Raw genomic sequence first — 20,212 nt, forward strand, 5'->3', positions numbered from 1 at the left:
CTCTCCTCCCTCTGCCCCTACTCCCCACCCTGCTTGCATGCTCTCTCTCTCAAAAAATAAAATAAAATAAAATAAAATAAAATAAAATAATAAAAATTTTTCTTGATCCTTAAATGACATTTCTTTTAGTTTTAGTCTTTAAATATTTATGAGGAATGAAGAGATGTTTGTGTGGAAACTTCCTACTTTGTGAAGTTTTCACTTTGACCTCTTCTAGTTTATTACCTTTCAAGTGGTAGCTAAAGATGTTGACTGTGCATTTTTGAAACAATGTAACTCTTTAAGACCTAGTCTGAATACTCAAGAAAGAATTTGTATTTTCAATAATCAACTGTTATATGTATGTACATTTTATGCTTTAGGGATAGAGATCATGTATTCTTTTCATGTGCCTGTAGAACTTACATAAACAAGGTTCTGGAATTGCTTGTTTTATTTTTTAAGGGAGGAGAGGGACATAGGGAGAGAGAGAATCTCAAGCAGATTCCACACTCGCTCAATCACACGACCTTGAGATCATGACCTCAGCTGAAACCAAGACACTTAACCAACTGAGCCACCCAGGCTCCTCTTGCTTGTTTGTGTTAAGTTCACAAGCTTCAAGTGAAGTTTGAATATTTCGGAAATTGTATACAACATCAGAATCAATAGAAATTTCCCTCACCCTAAAAGTTTTCTTGAGCCCCCTACCTTTGAAACCTCCTCTGTCTTGCTCTGGGCAAGCACCAATCTGCCTTCTGTCTATAGTTTCATTTTTTCGAGATTCTGTTTTGTTGCTTGTATTAAAAGATTGTTTTGTTGACTTGCTAAATAGTATTTCATGGTAAGCATATATCACAATTTGTTGATCTGTTCACCAGTTAATGGACAGATTTGGCTCCTGGGGCCTTTTGAATAATGCTGCTGTCAACGTTCACATGGATGCTTTCATGTGGACATGTGCTTTCGTTTCCTGGGTAAATACCTAGGATTGGAATTGTAGGGTCATATGGTAAATGTGTGTGTAACTTTATAAGATACTGTCGTACAGTGTTTCAAGTGGCCGTGCCATTTTCCTCCCACCAGCAGTGTATGAGGGTTTCAGTTTTCCTCATCCTTGCCCAAACTTGGGGCTGTTAGTCTCTTTAACAGGAGCTATTTTAGTAGATATGTGATGGTGTCTCGTGGTTTGAATTTGCTTTTCTCTGATGTGTAGTGATGTTGAACATCATTTCATGTGTCATAATTGGCCATTCTTATAACTTCTTTTGTGAAATGTCTGTTGAAATATTTTGCCCAATTTTTAAATTGGGTTATCTGTCTCCCTTAGTTAAGTTGTTAAGAGTTCCTTAAATAATGTGAAGTCAGTTACATATTTTACAGCCTTTTTGTTTTTTCAACTATGTCTTTCAAAGAGCATCTGTATTTAATCTTAATGAAGTATAGTTAGTCAAGTTTTTCTTTTATAGTTGATGCTTTTGATGTGCTGTTTAAGAAGTCTTGGTCCAACCCAATGTCACAAAGATTTTCTCTTGCTTTTTTTCCCTAGGCTTTTAATCGTTTTACCTCTTACATATAGGTTTATGATCTGTCTTGAGCTAACTTTTGTAATGGCACAAGGGAAGGTTTGAGGTCCATTTTTTTTTTTTTTTTGGTCATATCTATATCCAGTTGTTCCAGCACCACTTGTTAGAAAGACAGTCTTGTCTCCATTTAGTTGTCTTGGGATCTTTGTAGAACTGGTGTAATCGTGGATTAGTTCTCCAGTTTTTGACCCAGAATATTTAATGCATTTATTTTTTTAATTGGTTCAGGTCAGCTTCTTTGACATTTAGGAGCAGTGCTTCTATGTTTGAGATGATGGTCATTGGCTTCCCATTTTTTCAGTCCACCCAGGACCATAAAAGACAATAGCAAAAGGCAAAACTCGTGGTTTCTAATTTCCTAAAGAAGAGTTAGTGTGGTGGCAGCGTGCCGAATACTTAACCCTGCTGCCCACTTAGTTGCCATTGGGTAAGAATGCAGCTACCTGAGGTTGAGATTGTATCCCAAATAACAATATTTAAGAATAATAAACATTTTGGGACCTCTTACTATAGGCTGGGCATGATTCCGAGTGAAATATACTCATTTCATCCTCGCAGAAACCCTACGAGGTATGTACTATTTCTGTCATCTCTATTTTCCAAATGAGGAAACTGAGGCACAGAGAGCCTGCCGTTGCCCATGGTCACACTGCAGTAAGTGGCAGAGATGGGACTCATCACAAGCTCTCCAGCCCGGGACCAATATCCTTCCCCATTACCTCTACTCTCTCAAAGAAGACTGTGCAGGGTCTTCTAATCCTCAGTAGTTCCATTCCTAAACACAGTGAGTGACTCACCCAAACTTTTTTTTTTTAAACTGAGTGTCCTTTATCAATGTCATTAGATGTTTCTTATCTTTCAGATGGGGAGAAGAAGAGCAAAGGGACTGGCTGTCTGCAGTTTTGGGGGAGAGTTAGGTAGACAGCTGCTCTGGCAGCTCCCTCTCTCCTGGTGCCAGCCATTCCTGAGCTCCTGCTCTAGTCTCTGAAACCGGGGAAAAGCAGAGTGAGGCAAGACGAATTCCCTGCCCTTAAGAGGCTACCTTTTTTCTTGGGTACTGGTAGCTTTATAATCAAAACTTTCATGTCCTTGTAATAAAAATATTGTCTTAAACTTAGCTTCCTGGGCCATATTGCTTGAAATAGTTAATAGTCGGAGTGCTTCTGTAGGAAAAGCAAGTTACTCCACATGGGAATGTGAGACGCATGCTTTTTCACTAAAAGTTTGCCACTGATGTTTTTCTCACCAGGTGTGGAAATAGTCCATTAGTCACAGAAGAGCCATGGATGTGGCCCATTGTCAACAGAACCATCATGCTGTTCGGGGGATGTGTTATCAGTTGTGTTTGTGTTGTAGATAAGGAGGCTTGTGAAAGGAAACTATTGTATTTTGGGTTTTATTTGGAAGTAGATGAGAAAGTAACTTACCAGAAACTCAATGTGAAGACTGTTCTCACTAAATTTGGTTTACCTGCCCTCCTAGCCTTGGAAATCAGTGTTTACATTGCATATTGTATTTAAATCTGACATAAATTAAATGGAATGATCTTTAGTCATGGCATTGCTAACTGGTTATAAGATTAGGTGAGCTCAGAGTAACTTCGCCAAGTATATTTCACTAGGAAAATTTTGTCTAAAATCTAGTACTTCTTTTAGGCAAGCTATTAAAATGACTAGTATTCTTGTTGAATTAGCAAATTTCATTTTTTTTTAAATTTATTTGAGAGAGAGCATGAATGCAGGAAGGGGCAGAGGGAGGAGAGAGGGAGAGGAAGAGAAGCAGACTCCCTGCTGAGGGTAGAGACACAGGGCCCCGTCCCACAACCTGAGACCATGACCTGAGCCAAAATCAGGAGTTGGACACCCAAATGACTGAGCCACCCAGGCGTCCCAGCAAATTTCATTTCTTTTTTTTTTTTTGTTAAAGATTTTATTTATTTATAATAGAGAGAGAATGAGAGATAGAGAGCATGAGAGGGAAGAGGGTCAGAGGAAGAAGCAGACTCCCCGCCGAGCAGGGAGCCCGATGTGGGACTCGATCCCGGGACTCCAGGATCATGACCTGCCGAAGGCAGTCGCTTAGCCAACTGAGCCACCCAGGCACCCAGCAAATTTCATTTCTTATCAGAGACTGATTCTTCTGTATGTATGTATAGGTGGGTATCAGAAAAGGGAGCAGTTTGGCTCAGCTCAGGCTGGGATTTTCTTAAGACAGTGGTAGCATTAAAAAGTTCTTTAATGGATTGATTTTAGCTAATTTGATTTACATTTTATTGTCCATCTCCTTTGTAATAACATTTGGTAAATATTTACTTCTACTTGTGTTAGGAGGACAGAAGGAAGGATGCTTTGACTTTTGTCCTGTGGAAACTTACTGTCTGTATTTGTAAAGAGAAATAATGATAGTTCCCATTTATTTTGTAGTGTGTGCCAGCCACCATGGCTTACATATTTTATTTCTAATCCTTACTACAATTCCAAAAGGTGTTATTGTTTCCATTTTACTGATGAAAAGCCAGAGGTTAAGAAACTTGCCAAAGTTCATACAGCTAATAAGCAAAAGAGTGTAACTGATGAATACAAATCAGGGAGGTATTAACACCTAGGATGTTTTTAGGAAACATGTAAAACTTAAGACATGGAAGGAAGAGTTTTTATAGAAAAATTATATAGTTGTAATAAGAATCAAAATGGAAGGAAGAATTTTCTTATTCTGTACTATAATTTTGTGTCAGTTAACATTAGTCTACCTAGTTGTATGAATAAAGGAGCACCAAAATCTCAGTGATTTAATACACTAAAGGTTTATTTCTTTTTAATCATAATCCTGGTACATGTCTGTAGACCTCTTTTCTTATTAATGACTCAGGAATCCAGATTCCCTCCATTTTGTGACATTACCATCTCTATATGTGGCTTCTGGGTCACCCCCACTGGGGAAGTGAGATCCTAAGACTTCAGACTGACTTGTAAATACTTTGACCTGGAAGTGACCTGTATCACTCTTGCTCATATTTCGTTGGCTAGAAGTAGTCAGATGGTCTTAACTAACTGCAAGAGGGCTGAGAAGTTTAGTCCTGTTGTGTACTCAGGAATGAGAAGAACTGTATATGGGCAAACACCAGATATTTCTACCATGTATTTCATAATTCAACCTCTGGTATATTATTTGTCAAATTAACATAGTTTGCAGAGAATCCTGAAATGAAAGCAAGGAATGCATATTTGTCATACTCAGTAGACATATGATTGATTTTATATTCATCTGTAGACTGATACTGGAAGTTATCCTGAATTTTAAGCCCTTTCCAGCATGATTTTTAACTGGGAGTTCATTTCCTCCCACATATTTAAATAATAAAATCTTAATAAGAAAGATATGGCGTATTACACACACGTGCACACACACACACACAATGGAATAATAAGCAATCATAAAAAAGGATGCAATCTTGTCATTTGCAACAACATGGATGGACCTACGGGGTATTATACTAAATGAAATAAATCAGTCAGAGAAAGACAAATACCATATGATTTCGCTCATGTGGAATCTAAAAAACAAAGCAAATGAATAAACAAAAAGCAGCATCAGACCTATAAATACAGAGAACAAACTATTGGTTGCCAGAAGGAAGAAAGGTTGGGGATAAGCAAAATGGTTGAAGGGGAGTGGGAGATAGAGGCTTTCAGTTATGGAATGAATAAGTCATGGGGATAAAAGGCAGAGCATAAGGAATATAGTCAATGTTACTGTAAAAGTGTTGTATGGTGACAGATGATTGCTACACTTGTGGTGAGCAGGGCATAACATGTAGAGAAGTTGACTCACTATGTTATACACCTAAAATTAATGTAACAATAAAAAAAATAAAATTAATGTAACATTGTGTGTCAACTATACTTAGATAAAAAAAACTAAAGAATAAAATCTTAAAAGTGTTGAATCAAGTACTAAATTGGAACATAGCTTCACTTGGGATTAATGCACTTGATTTTACTATGTTTATTTTAAACATATGATATAGTGCATATGGTACCATCAGACGTCTATCATTTTATTATGGTACCATCAGACATCTAGTATTTTATTACATCAGTTTGTTTTTGCATCAAGCAAAATTTTGGAAAATCCTTAGCATATAGATTTTATGCTTTAGGAAGATTGAGATTTCTCTATGTGTAGTGAAATTTGATGAGATTGGATGACCCATTATTCAGTCATAGTAGTCATTTTCCCACCTCATGAATAAAATGGCTATGGAAACCCCACATCTATTAAAGCTGGTACTTTTCAGCACCATTTGATACTTTGATCTTTCCTCTTAAAAATGCTCTTGGTTTCATGTCCACAGTTTCAGTTATATATATCCTAAAGACTTTCAAATTTTTTTCTCCAGCCCAGTTCTCTCCTCTTTGCTCCAAACCTTTATATCCAACTGCATATGACCCTCCACCTATCCCAAATCTGATTTACAATCTCTCCTTGTGTTCTCCACCTTAGTGGGTAGCATCACCATCCTGGTTTCTTAAAAAACCAGCATATTTTCTTGATATTTTGGTCTCCCCTCATCATCCATTATCAATTCTATCAATATTACTTTCTAAATATCTCTCAAATCCATCCATTTGTCTCCATTCTGCTTTCACCATGTTGGCCCGATCTATCATTATCTCTGGCCTAAAATGCTGCCTGCTTTTGTACACTGTACCCGGGATAATGTTTTTGACATGCTTATCTGATTTTGTCACCGCCCCCCCCACTTAAATCCTATTGCTTTTAGGATTAAGATCTAAATCTTTAACAGGTATACAGTACATTGCATATTCTGCTTCTCCTTTGCCTTTCCCACCTCATCTTGTACCTCTTTCCTCCTTGTCCTCCCTGCTGTGGGCTCCATTCAGTTCCATGAATCTGATATACTTCCTCTTGCCTCAGGACCTTTGTGCATGCTGCTCCATGTTCTAGAACTGTGCTGTATAAAGCCATAGCCGCTAGCCACATGTGGCAATTAGAATTAAATAAAATCAAGAGTTTAGTTTCTCAGTCCCACTAATTACCATTTTAAGTGCTCATTGTGACTGGTGGCTACCATATTGGACAATGAAGATATAGAACATGTCCATCTTTACACAAAACTCTATTGGACAACACTGTTCTAGAATATTCTTCGTCACCTCCCATACCCTTTGTCCTTTGTGATTTCTCAGGGAAGCCCTCCCCATCCTCCCTTCAGAGTCAGTTTTCTTTGTAACTAAGTCTCCCAGCCAAAGACTACCATGAACACTTCTGTAATCAGGATTACATTTATTTAGCCTGCTTCAGCAGGGGACCCTTAGGGACAACTCAGTAAGACAGAGTTTGGAGGAGCTCTTCATAGTGTTTGGGCTTATACTGGGTAGGTGTTAAAGAGGGATTCTGTGACAGCCAGCTTTGGAGTGGATATGAGAAGACATTGAGGCAGCCTGGAAACTGGGTAACCATTGTTCAGGAGATGAGATGAGCAAAGCAGGACTGAGGATGTCTTTGTCAAGAAAGCAGCAGTCCCTCAGAAGGAAAAACACGTTATTCACTTTTGTGGCTGTGTTACTGTCTTCTGGGCTTCTGTTGGAAACATTCCTGTTGGCCTTGTCTGTGTGCCACTTGAAGTAGTACACCAAGACTGATTGTCAGTGGGACTGATTTGTACATTCTCAGTTGTGCTGTGCTCTCCTCTCCTAGGACTCTGTTGCTCTTCTCCAGAGTGCTTGCACACGGTTTGTAATTTTTTTAATGAATGACTTTTTAAGTAATGTGTTTCCTCTCCTAGACCAGAAGCTTCATGAGAGCAGAGGCCTCTCTTCTCTTTTGGTTCACTTTGGTACCCATAGCACCTAGCATGCTGCTGATACAAAGTAGATGTTCAGTCTTTATTAGAAGAGTGGATGGATGAATAAATGAATAAGACCTAAAAAAATTGGTGGCTAATCAAAGATGTGGAATCAGAAAATATCTGATTTTCTGACAGTTGAAGAATCATTTGTCTTTTTACAGTAGATTCTTAGCAGATGTCTCTTTCCTCACACCCAAGAAAAACACTAGAATTCTAATATTCAAAATTTAAATAGAACATTGAACTATTGCCTGATATCTCAAGTCCTTTTAGGGTAGTTTTTAAAATATATGTTATCATACCTTCTTTACTATCATTTTTCTCAGTCCAAATGAAGAAATGTATGGATGCATTATATCAGCTTACAGTAAGGTAAAGTCATGTTGGCTTTTGGCATCCTACAAATTATATTAAAAGGTTTCCAAATAGTTGGTAACTGGAACTGGAATGACCCAAACATTTTGATTGTAATTCTTAGTACTAAATCATGTAGGCCATTATGACCCACCAATGTGATCAGGTCTCATAAAGGCTTGTGGTGTTTTCCAGGTGGAATAACTTTTTTTTTTTTAATTACACAGGCAATATAAAAGAGTTAAGGATGAAATTTTAAGCTCGAAAAAAGCAATATCCACATTGGTAACATGTCTACTATTTTTATTTTTTCATAGTTCTTGTCCACGTGCACTCCTGTTATTAGAGTAAGATTCTTTATTTTAGTCAGCATACAGTTGACAGTCTCTTTGAACCTAAACAGTTGTGGCGTATCACACCCTCTCACATCACCTGGGGGATTAGAACCATTGAATTTATAAGTCCACTATGTTGTAGTAGGCTAGCCTATCCTCAGGCTTCAGAGTTCTATGGCATGGACAATAAATTCACTGAGGGCCACGTTTACTAATACTGGTTGACCATGTGTTGCTCTGGTTATTGGATATTCCTTCAAAGAAGACCTTGGAAGTGCATCTCCTCGATCTCTTCCTTAAATGCCCTCTTCGTCATGCTATCCTACTCCAAAGTGTACTAATTCTTAACTATACTAAATGTAAATACCTTCTCATAGATCAGCCCTTTCCACCAGAACTTTCTGCAGTGATGGAAATGTTCCTTTTTTCTCTCCAATATAGTAGCCACTAGCCACATGTGGCAACTTGGTACTTAAACCGTAGCTGTTGCTTAAGGAACTAAATGTTTAACCAAGATTTTTAGGTCCTCTCTTCATAATCAAATCAGGCCTATGTCCTTGGTCCCATGTACGTACCACATTTGTTTTTGTTTTTGTTTTTGTTTTTAAAGATTTTATTTATTTGACAGAGAGAGACACAGCGAGAGAGGGAACACGAGCGGGGGGAGTGGGAGAGGGAGAAGCAGGCTTCCCGCTGAGCAGGGAGCCCAATGCGGGGCTCGATCCCAGGACCCTGAGATCATGACCTGAGCTGAAGGCAGACGCTTAATGACTGAGCCACCCAGGCGCCCCTACGTACCACATTTGTACCTATCATTTTGTCTTGACTCGTTGGTCCTCTTTCCGCTGGATGACTTTTTCTCAATTCCTTCACTTAATTCAGCTTCTCTGTAGCTTCCAAGGGTTAGAGCAATCTCCACAATTTCTGTGAAGTGTTCCTGTAATCTTGCTGACCTTCCTTCTCTGGCAACGGCCATTTTGTGCTTCTCCAGCTAGGACACCTGAATGAATGAATGAATGAATGATTCAAAATAGACTTTCACATCTAATCATTTGCTGTATTTTACTCCCATTTGTTGTTGTTGTTGTTGCTTATGTGACTGTACTCATCTCCTCAACTAGTTTTTATATCTTTGAGGCCAGGACAGTGTTTTATATATTTTCTGTATTTCTCTTGGCACCAATCAGTTGGTGGAGCCCCAGAAAATTCCCATTGAATGCTTTGTTGATTGATTGATTGATTGCAAAAGAAACACAAATCTGTATCTTAGATTCTTTGTCACGATTATTGAACTGGTCAACAAGTATTTATGAAATGTTCCTGGGATACACTTTGAAGGTCAAACCATTTTCTTGGATCCAGGAATTTATGAAACTGCATAAAAAGAAGATCATATCTATGTACATATAAACTGTGAATTCTAGAGATGGTGATTAGGGATTGTGAAGAAAGTTTGAAAGATAGCAGTGAGTAATCCTTTCCTGAGAAAGAAACCTTTGAACTGCTAGTCAAAGAATAGAAGTTTATGTCTAAGAAATGAGAGGCAGGAAAATTGTTTCTTTGAAAGAGATACTACAAAAAGGTCACGTGGGAGGACCAGGTGTGTGTGGTCAGTCAAGTGCTTTCTCGTTCTGTTATATTCACTTTAGGATCAAGAGTTGGGGATTTTGTGCATCTGCTTTCGAAAGAGTTTTAAAATGTAGCAAAGTGCATCCTGCTTGCACTAAATCACAAATGGAGATCTCTGGATCCAAGCTTCGTCACGTGTAATACTAGGACTTAGAGTTTCCCTCCAAAACTTACTCTTACAATATTGTGATATTGACGATCTTAGAGAAGGGCACTGAATATGGTCAAGTGATTACTATATAATAGAATTTAATACACACATATAGAGCCCACTATGTACCAGGTACTGTACTTAGTACTTCATATCTATTAACGCATTTATGCCTCTAATCTCTAATCACTGTAAATGAACGTTTTACGGATGGAGAAAATATGGCCCTTGCCTCAGTTTATACAGGTAGCCGGTAACAGAGTCAGAACTTGATGTTAGATAGTCTTGCTCCAGAAACTATGCCCCTAACCACTCTAAATACTGCCCTATGCTATGTATGCTATGTAGTTTCTCTGTAATCAGTGTTCCATTAATTCAGAATTTGTGACTTTTGGAATGAGCATTGGAGATAATAGGAAATAGAAGAGAGATGTTTTATATGTTTGAAGAAACAGGTTCCAGTACCTGCAGACACTGTCAGAACACCTGTGGACATGTGAATATGGACATGTGAATAATATGCAAAGCACAAATGCCTTTTCTGTTGGGTGTAATTCTCAGTGTGCAGCTGATATGCAAGTTCTGTGCACAAATGGTAACTATTTTCATTGTAGTTGAAAACAAAATACTAAAAAACGTATTATCTTCCTTTCTGAAGTGAAGATAAAACAGTTTGGGCACATTTGTTGCCTTTTTTCTCTTTTTTTTTTTAATGATGACTTACCTATTCGTTTTAATTTTGATGACTTTTAAATTTTGCAGAAATTCCGGAGTGCTTCAGTTGGGGCTGAGGAGTACATGTATGACCAGACATCAAGGTAAGCTACCAGGAGATGCCCCTAGAAACTAATGAACTGATAACACTTTAAGTGTACCCTCAAGTTATACTTTTGAACCTTTAAAAGAAAATTCTTTTCTCTATACAGTGACTTCTAAATTACTGTTTCCAATCTTGCCCTGTATTCTGAGGCCTTGCCCTTTTTCTGTCCTTCTGTTGGTTAGATATCCCTTCTTAGGTGGTTCTCTGAAACTTAGACACATGGACCTCCAACACAGCCTGTGAAAAAAATGGAACTCTTTGCTGTTCTTTTTCTTTTCTTTCCTTCCTTCTCCACTTCTTTCACGTCTGTTCTGCTTTTATTTCCTGTTGTGGCTAATGATGTAACCATCCTCCAGCTACCAACTCTGGAGGTATAAAGATTGGCCTGACTTTTTGCTACATTTTCATCGCACTTCCCAAGTGCTGAATGTTCTGTTTTACCTGTCCTGTCCCTTGCAACTTACTCTTGTTCATGTTCTGAACTGTTGTGATATAACTGATCTTCCTGCCAACACTTTATTTTCCCTTCTGTTCCACTGTACACATATTTAGCTACCAGCTAAATACACTCTGGTGCCTTTCATGTACAAGCAGTGTGAGAGGTATGGGAATAAGATAGAACCTCTCCTTACAAGAGGCCCCATTGACTTTTGGAGGGGACAAATGTAGTGATGGATAGTTGTAATACAATTTGCTAAGTGATGAGTCAGTCCTGCTACAGAGAGGTACATAAACAGAAAGCTGAAAGGACCTACAGGTCTCTGTGTGTGTGTGTTGGGGGTTGTGGGGTGGGGGGGAACAAAGCTTGTAGGAAGAGGCATTTGAGCTACATGCTGAAGGACTGTGAGCAGAAGTTTTCTAGGGAAAGAAGGAAGATTAAGAACATTCCAGGTAGAGGGGGCAGACGTTCAAAGACCTTGGTCATGATCGTGCCCATAGACAGGAGAGAATGGCAAGAAATGAATTGATCTCTCCCATTTCACAAAACTTATCAGTTATGTCATCATTTCAGAAAGGATTAAACACAAATTACTCATGAAGGTAGTCAGGGCCCTCTACGTGCTGGTCCCTTTTTACTTTAAACCTTGTGTCACACCGTATTTCTTGCTCCTTTGCTGTTACGTGTGTGGCCCTCTTCTGTTCTGTTTCCTTCTGAAGTCCTCCTGATCCTTCAGGATCTTGCTCCAAGCTCAGGCTCCCCAGTCATCCTCCCCCAGATCATCTGAGTCAGAATTTCAGTGTGTGGTGTTTGTGAGGGATAGGGGTGAGGTGGGGAACATAGAGTTCCAAATCACCTTCTAAAATATGGAAATACATACATAACTTGCATGCTATAAACCCAAATCACCATGTAATCGGCTATCAGGCTGGTGAAAAGAGCTTTGACTTACCAGTCACTTGACCTGCCTTCTCGTTCTGCTGCTGTCATTGTCTACTGGAGTGAGCAAGTTTCTCAGCCTTCCTCACCTGTGAAATGAGGAAGGTGGTTTTATTTCCTGTGTTATGGATAGGCTTGGGGAGCATGAATTCCCCTAAATTATATTCAAAACCATTTCTGTTCATATGTGCTTTTTTCTGGGGAGAGGGGTCACAGCTTTTCATGTTGTTTTTTTTTACGCAGCCTGTGCCCTAGACAAGTTGCAAGCTGCTGATCTAGGTGATTCCTAATATCCTGTCCAGGTCTCAAGTTTTATGATTCAGTGACTGTATTGAAATTGCTTTTTCCAGGCAAAATGACAGTGAAATTGGTTCTGTCTTGAATGATTTATTTCCCACCCTGTTCTAAGATACATATTCTGGAATTTGCTTAGTTTATCAGCTTACGTGTAAGGTTTTTATCATGAAAAGAAGAATATTATTGTGCCCTTCCAGTTTCCTTCTCCTTATGAAAGTTACAAGAAATTGAACATTGCAGAAATATTTAACATAGAAAATAAGAGTCTCCCATAATCTTCTAAGTAGACCATCTTAAGAGGTGAACTTTGAGGCATTTTTACACCCAGTCTTTCAAAGACTATGAAATTAAAGAGCTAAGAAAATAGGCCCAATGAAGAGCTGCTGATGATTAAAAAAGTGCACAAAGCATTGGGTATTGGATTATCACCATGAGCCATCCTGCAGTGTAGCAGAAATAAATATTTCTGAATGAACACATTAAACAAAAAAGATTGTGGTTCATACCTGTGGTTTATTTTAAATAATTGATACATTCTTCAGTGTTGGGAAAATCAGTGTTTTTATTTTGTAAATTAAGTAATATTTAAAAAATATTAGGGAAATTGTAGAGCAGGGATTTACAAAGTTTATCTGCAATGGGTTAGATAGCGAATATTTTAGATTTGGCACACTATACGTCACAACTACTAAACCCTCCTGTTGTAGTGTGAAAGTAACAGTAGACAAGACCTAAATGAATGAGCATAGCTGTGTTTCAATAAAACTTTATTTACAATAATAAGCAGGGAGCTGGATTTGGCCAATGGATCAAACTTTGTTTGTAGATTCCTGATTTGGAGCAGTAGTGACCCTTTCATGAGTTCTTTTGCAGTCTTAAAAACAGAAAACAAAAAAACAACAATCTCTGTTATAGGAACTAGATTTCTCAATAATGAATGTCTGAGTTTTAGATTTTCACATTCTGCAGTGTTTTAAAGTGGGTTATAGCTATTTGCAACATCTTGGTGAAACAAAAAGAGGGTTAAGTATAGGTATGAATTGAACAAAAGCTTTCACACATTTGGCTTGCTGCTAGCATGAAAGGGGCAAATTCTGTCAATTCTTAAGCCCCAGGCATTACTGATTGCCATCCAAGACCTAACAGGTTCTCCTGGCACAGCCTTGCATAATTGGACAGGCACCTCATGGACTTTCTCCCCTTCTAAACCATCTGATTTATGAGCCACTATTAGAAATGTTGTATACATTGTATTAGCAGTGACCTTTGGTCCGGTCGCATCTCTTTTGCCATATGCTGTGTTTTGTCTCTGAAGTAGAGTAAATATTGGTTAATATTCATACAAAACTCTCTAAATGTGAAATTGATTAGGAAGGCAGAAATGTCCAAGCGAGTCAATCTGACCTCTGTTTATTTTCTGTTCACAGTGGCACATTTCAGTACACCCTGGAAGCCACCAAATCTCTGCGTCAGAAGCAGGGGGAGGGCCCCATGACCTACCTCAACAAGGGACAGTTCTATGCCATAACGCTCAGCGAGACCGGGGACAACAAATGCTTCCGACACCCAATCAGCAAAGTCCGGGTATGAGCCTCATTTTTCAAATAAAGTGCAGAGGGATCACATGAAGGGAATTGCTGCCTCGCAGTCTTGTGGAAGGGCATGGAAAAAATTCCAAAATAAATAATTCTAGAACAAATGTCAGAGAGTTGGAGCAGGAGAACTTACTGGCTTACAGTTTATCATTTTTTAATCAGTAACCAATAAATGCCAGGGAGGGGACATGGTTAGGACATGCTTTCTGACTGTATCCAAGGAATTTTCCCAGCTTCCTTCATTGCCTTTGTGCTACCTAGTTGTTGTTCTTGTTTTCAATCAATTGATCTTAATTTTTCAAGCAAGTAGCTGTAAGTCAGAGCTTATTTTTGGGCAGGGAAAGAGCTGCTGCTGTCTTCCAAATGGGAGAATGTGATTTATTCTGTGTCCCTGGGTCCTTTGCAACTTGGTTAAAAAAGCCTTCTGCAGCCCAGTGCTTGCTTACTCAGGAGTCAAGTGAGGCATGATATGATCCCTACCAGGACTGACTTGGTGGAATTTTCACCTTCATGAGTGTTAGTTCTGTTTGTGGGAAATGGAACTGTGCTGGAAGCCTACCAGCTTCTGGCATTCTTGCTGCTGCCAAGAAGGGAGGAAACTGGTAATCCTTCTCTACTGAAATGGAAAATCATAGCAGAGCTCTCTGAAAAGAGGTTGAAGGGCTTTCCTGCCCTATTGTACAATGGTTTATTTTACATGCTGTGTGCATGGTGCCCACCCCACCTTATTTTGTCCGTAACTACCTCCTCCTAAGCTCTTCAGCACATTGAGAAGAATGCATGCTGTGCCTAGAGCATAGTGAAGAATGCATGCTGTGCCTAGAGCATAGTGAGTTTACCCCCATCCCTGACTTCCCTGCAAAGGTAACAGAGGAGGTAGAAGAGGAAGCAGAGTATTTGGTCACCTGCTGGCCAGCTTGTCTGTTACTAGCTTTAGGTAAAACAATTTCAGTGGTGATCTCTGAGACAGCTGGGTATTCTGGCTTTGTTTCAGTGAGAAAGATAAGGAAGGATTGCTGCTCATTTCTCAGTCCAGCAATTCTTCCTTCCTCCAAGCCTGTCCCCGTCCCAGATCAGAGCTGTAGGAGGCAGGACAGTTGAGAGCGAGAGGAAGATGTGGAGCTCATGTCCCACCCAAGGCTGAGCCCATTGCAGGTAGAAAGGTGCCTGGTTTGTTGTGTGCCTGCCAGGGGGAATTGGTGTGTTCCTACCCTGTGGTCAAGGCTGTGGTGGAAGGATGCTTTCCTCCTCCTCTTCTACCTCCTCCTCCTCCTCCTCATCTTAATGGTGGAGGGATATAATAATAATAACCATAATAGTAATAACAGCAATAATGGCAGAGAGATGCCATAATAATAACAACAAGAGCCACAAAATAACAACTAATATTTATTGGTATATCTTCCATGCGCCAGGCACTATGTTAAGTGCCATATATTTAGCAATTCATTTGAAACTAACACAACCCTATGAAATAGGCACTATTTTTATAATATTACAGATGAGGAAACTTGGCCTTTTAGAGGCTAGTAACTGGTCAAGGTTACACAGCTAAAATGTGAAGGAACCAGGATATATCCCAGGCAGTCAGATTCCTGGATTTATTCTCTTAATCACCAAGGTACACTGTGTTGAGTCACATGGAGGGCTAAAAGCCAGAGGCATTTTAGCCTGGGATCCACCTCTGGATATATATGCTGGACTTCACACCTCTACACCCTCACATGTGGGTGCTTGGTAAGAAGACTCTGGATAAACCTACTTTTTAAAAAAAGTCTTGTAAATTACAAGGAAGCATATAACTCATAGACACCCTCTTAACAGCACCATTTCAGCACCGTGAAAAGATGGTGGATGGTTTGCATTCTAAGGCCATGACAGTAGTTTTGAGTACAGAGACTTTTCCAAGAATTGTGCTTCATTGAAATCATGTAAATAATTTATTATGGAAGTTTTCTTTCCATCTGTTTCATTTTGGCTAAAACAAGCCATCCTTTCTTAAGGACTTAAATCTAACACCCTGGAGAGTTAGAATGGTGCCTCTCAGAGGGGATCTTTCTTACTCCTCAGCTCTGGGAGAGCAAGCAATCTGGAGGAAAGAGGGATACACTTGGAACTTACCTGCATTAATTTTGGAGCACAGTGTTTCATTCTGAGTTGAAGCACGTATGCTTGGTAATAGCATTTTCAAACTGCCTTTCTTTTTATCACTGAAGACATAAACTTACAGACCGAGAATATGCCATTACTTAGGCTAAGATTGTCATTTGCTAGAAAAAAAAATTATCTGTTATTTTTATTTTGGAACAGAAAGAAATAAACACTAGGAGGCCACGCAATGAACTTTTACATATACAGTAGTCCCTGTGCCCTTATGTGTGGGGAGTACATTCTAGGGCCCCCCAGTGGATGCCCGAAACCATGGATGGTACCGAGCCATTTAAAGGCTATGGTTTTTCCTCTGCATACATCCCTATGATAAAATTTAACTTACACATTAGCACAGTAAGAGATGAACAACAACAGTCATAAAATAGAACAGTTATAACAATGCACTGCCATAAAAATCCCTGCAGTATCAGGGATACTGGCTCTCCTTCTTATTCCAAAGCTAAAACATTTCTTAGACATTTTCCTACTATTCCAGAATATTTCATTGACTCTCATTCTTTAATAACTTCTTTGTAGCATTTTGCACACTTGAAGTCATTTACTTAATGAGTTTTAATTATTCAGTCGACAGCAATGTCTTCCCATTGACTTCAGACTCAAAGAGGATAAGGAGAGAGGCCCTGCTGCCTGACAAACAATAGATACCATATACATGCTTGCAGGTGTGCTGTCCATTTAAAATCTGGCTTTTTCCCGAAGTATGTGTGAACTGTGGTATCTCGGGCTCTAAATATCTTATTGTACTGTACTCACCCTTCTTCTCGTGATGATGTGAGATGATAAAATACCTATGTGAGGAGATGCAGTGATATGAATGACGTGGCCATTGTGACCGTAATGTTAGGCTACTACTGACCTTTGGATGATGGATCATAAGGCACTTATCTGCTTCTAGGGTATGGTTGACCAAATGTGGGTAACCGAAACCACGGGTAAGGGGGCAACTGTAAGTGGCAAAGTTTGAGGCAGGGGGAGAGAGAAGAATGAAGAGCTTGTAGCTCATAGTTCTGCCAGCCCAGGAGCGGTTCCCCTTCTTGTCATTTCTCCATACCTTGGAGGTTCATGCTGCTTGTGAATTCAATCAATATGGATACATATTTCTAAACTAGTTTTCCTAACAGACATCTGCTTTCTTGTGTAACAAATGTTCACACATACTTTGGGAAGAAGCCAGATTTTGAATGGACAGTACACCTGCAAGCATGTATATGGTATCTATTGTTTGTCAGGCAGCAGGGCCTCTCTCCTTATCCTCTTTGAGTCTGAAGTCAATGGGAAGACATTGCTGTCGACTGAATAATTAAAACTCATTAAGTAAATGACTTCAAGTGTGCAAAACGCTACAAAGAAGTTATTAAAGAATGAGAGTCAATGAAATATTCTGGAATAGTAGGAAAATGTCTGAGAAATGTTTTAGCTTTGGAATAAGAAGGAGAGCCAGTATCCCTGATACTGCAGTTATAGGGATTTTTGGGGGTTTGTTTGTGTTGGTAACTTCTCCATCTCTTAAGTGATAGCCAAGTAGTGTGTATTTAGTTTAATGAGGATTTTTATAATTTAGAACCAAAACAGGCTTTGGATTCTTATTTCTACAAGATGTAATTAGTTTCTTAAGCAAGTACATCCAAATTGTGTTGAAATAAATAAAATAGTTGACCTTGTCTCTTTTGGTCTGTGAAATATCTGTAGCTTAGATCCGTGTTCCTTGGTATGAACTCATCTTGTAGTATTTCTCTCATTACCTTAGTATTTCAGCCTGAGGCACTTAATTAGGCTAGAAACAGATGCTTGCTTCTTTACAAATGCTGCCAAATTCTACATTTAAGAATACAAAATTTCAAAAATGTGTTTGTTTTCAGTACAAAAAAAGATTTTTTTGGTATTCCCACTCACCTCACAAAACAATAAACGTGCTCTTAGTTAATTTGGTTGTTTATGACTCATGGTAAAAATGATGTCGGGAGCGCCTGGATGGCTCAGTTGGTTAAGTGTCCAACCTCAGCTCAGTCTTGATCTCAGCTTGGTCTTGATCTCAGGGTCGTGAGTTCAAGCCCTGCATTAGGCTCCATGCTGGGGTGGAGCCTACTTAAAAAAAAAAAAAATGATGTAGGATTCTTTTTTCTGTGTACTGCTCTCATTCTCCAAGCATTTTTTAAGTGGGCCTGTTTTTAAACCAAAACCGTACAGCTGAGCTTGTCTGGGCTTTTGTCAAGCAAGAAAAACAACCTTATAGAAACACAGCTCTGGTAGAACTGCCAGAAGTGGAGGCTGTGAAGGAAGCCACGGAGGCATCCAACAGAAGTAAGATGCCTGGTTCTCCCCTCTGCAGAGCGTGGTAATGGTGGTCTTCAGTGAAGACAAAAACCGAGACGAACAGCTGAAATACTGGAAGTACTGGCACTCCCGGCAGCATACGGCAAAGCAGAGGGTCCTTGACATTGGTAAGTTGACCTTGACCTCCCTGTACAGTCTTAGGTAAACTGACATGTTGTCATGATGCCAAGGAGAGCCCAGCACACAACTCAATAGCTGGGACCCACATAGCTCTTGGGAAGATGTGCCAGGCACTAGTCTGGGCACTTTTCCTTTGTTAGTACATTTAGTACAAATTAGGTGGAGACTGCAAAATCAGACCAAGCTGAGTGCAAAGCACTGTTTGTTCTATGGAAGCCAGCTGTGACTCGTATAATAATAGTGGTACATTTGGATTTGCAAGGACAATGTTAGTTTCTAAAATATGTTTCCATGCCCTCCTGTGTGTGGGCCTAGTGGCCAGTCCAGCAGACCAGATGAACTCTTATCCCCTGTGACATGAGTAACCTCAGGATCATTTGTCTCTAAGGTAGTGGTGAAAGTCATATGACTGGAAAGTGGGTTCTGGTTCTCTGATTCTCCATGTAGTGTCCCTTCAGCTCCAATACATGCCTGTTGCTGCTAGAACTAGGTGGTCTGGCAAATGAAACCTTTGAGAGATCTTTTCCAGCAGTAGAGGCAGAACGGACCTGGCAAGTCCATTTTCTGGACTCTGTATATTCTTAAACACCAGATCTGCTCTCCAGATACCAGTAGTCCCCTGGGTGGGACTCAGGGTTTGGCCAGGAAGGTAGAACCCATGCCAAGTGGTCCCATGGAGGGAGTTTGTTGCAAAGATTGGGAGGGCTGAAGGCACTGTGAGGCAGTCCAGAGATGAGCAACAGTGGGAGTCTGCTGCTATTAGCTGTAGACCTGGAGGATCAAAGAGAGCAGGTTGTGGGTGTTGGGGGAGCCACCCAGCAAGAGCTCGAACCATAGTGGGCGCTGCCTCAGCAGGAGCTTGGGACCACAGACGGAGCAGCTTTGCAAGAGAAGGAAGAACCACAGAGGAGTCACTGCCAGACACACCTCTCAAAGAATGCCACGAGGGAGGAGGAGAAGGAATGCCCTGTCTTCTCCCTGTGCCCCACACTCCCACCAGTGCTTCCCAAGGGCCAAATTTACCCTGAAGCCACTGGGTACATGATCCTAGCAAATGCGGTTTGCAGGAATCAACCTCCGGGAAGTCAGGGATTGAATCTTAAAGTTTCTAGAGATTACTTAAAAACTCTGACAGTAATATGTGTTTATCAGTAAGTTTAACATTTTCTATGTTGTTTTTTTAAGAAATCAGTAATTTCTCATCTGGGGCTTTCTTACCTCATTTTGCAGACCAAGAGGCTGCAGTCCCAGTGAGTGTAGGCAAAGTAAAGGTCTCCATCATGTTGGGTATCAGAAGGCATTCTGATACCTGAGCCCTTACACGGTATTACTGAGCCATTGCTTTGATTTCTTACACACTGCGATGATTGATTTTTTTTTTTTTTTTTTAGACCTTCCATCTCACCCTTGCCAAGGTCCCTTGACCAATGGCAGAGAGGTTAGTGATTACGTTAGGGTTAGAGACTCACCATAGAACATATTGAAACTAATTGTTGGTTTATCCTGCAAGATGGTTACACCTCTCCTTGTCCCAGTGCATGCACACACACACACACACACACACACACACACACACACACACACCCCCCT

The 20,212-nt window shown here is 39.8% G+C and overlaps 1 protein-coding gene across 3 annotated transcripts in view; it reads left to right on the plus strand.

Moving 5' to 3' along the window:
* Positions 1-20,212, plus strand: part of GRHL2 (grainyhead like transcription factor 2) — a 155,290-nt gene that overhangs the window by 55,329 nt on the left and 79,749 nt on the right. For all 3 annotated transcript variants that reach the window (XM_027583098.1, XM_027583107.2, XM_027583118.2), the window contains 3 exons: positions 10,669-10,724; positions 13,829-13,985; positions 18,498-18,609. In XM_027583098.1, the coding sequence (XP_027438899.1) occupies positions 10,669-10,724; positions 13,829-13,985; positions 18,498-18,609 (325 nt within the window). The remainder of the gene's footprint in view (positions 1-10,668; positions 10,725-13,828; positions 13,986-18,497; positions 18,610-20,212) is intronic.

The sequence above is a fragment of the Zalophus californianus genome, chromosome 4 (assembly GCF_009762305.2).
Source record: "Zalophus californianus isolate mZalCal1 chromosome 4, mZalCal1.pri.v2, whole genome shotgun sequence".
NCBI classification, from domain to species: Eukaryota; Metazoa; Chordata; class Mammalia; order Carnivora; family Otariidae; genus Zalophus; species Zalophus californianus.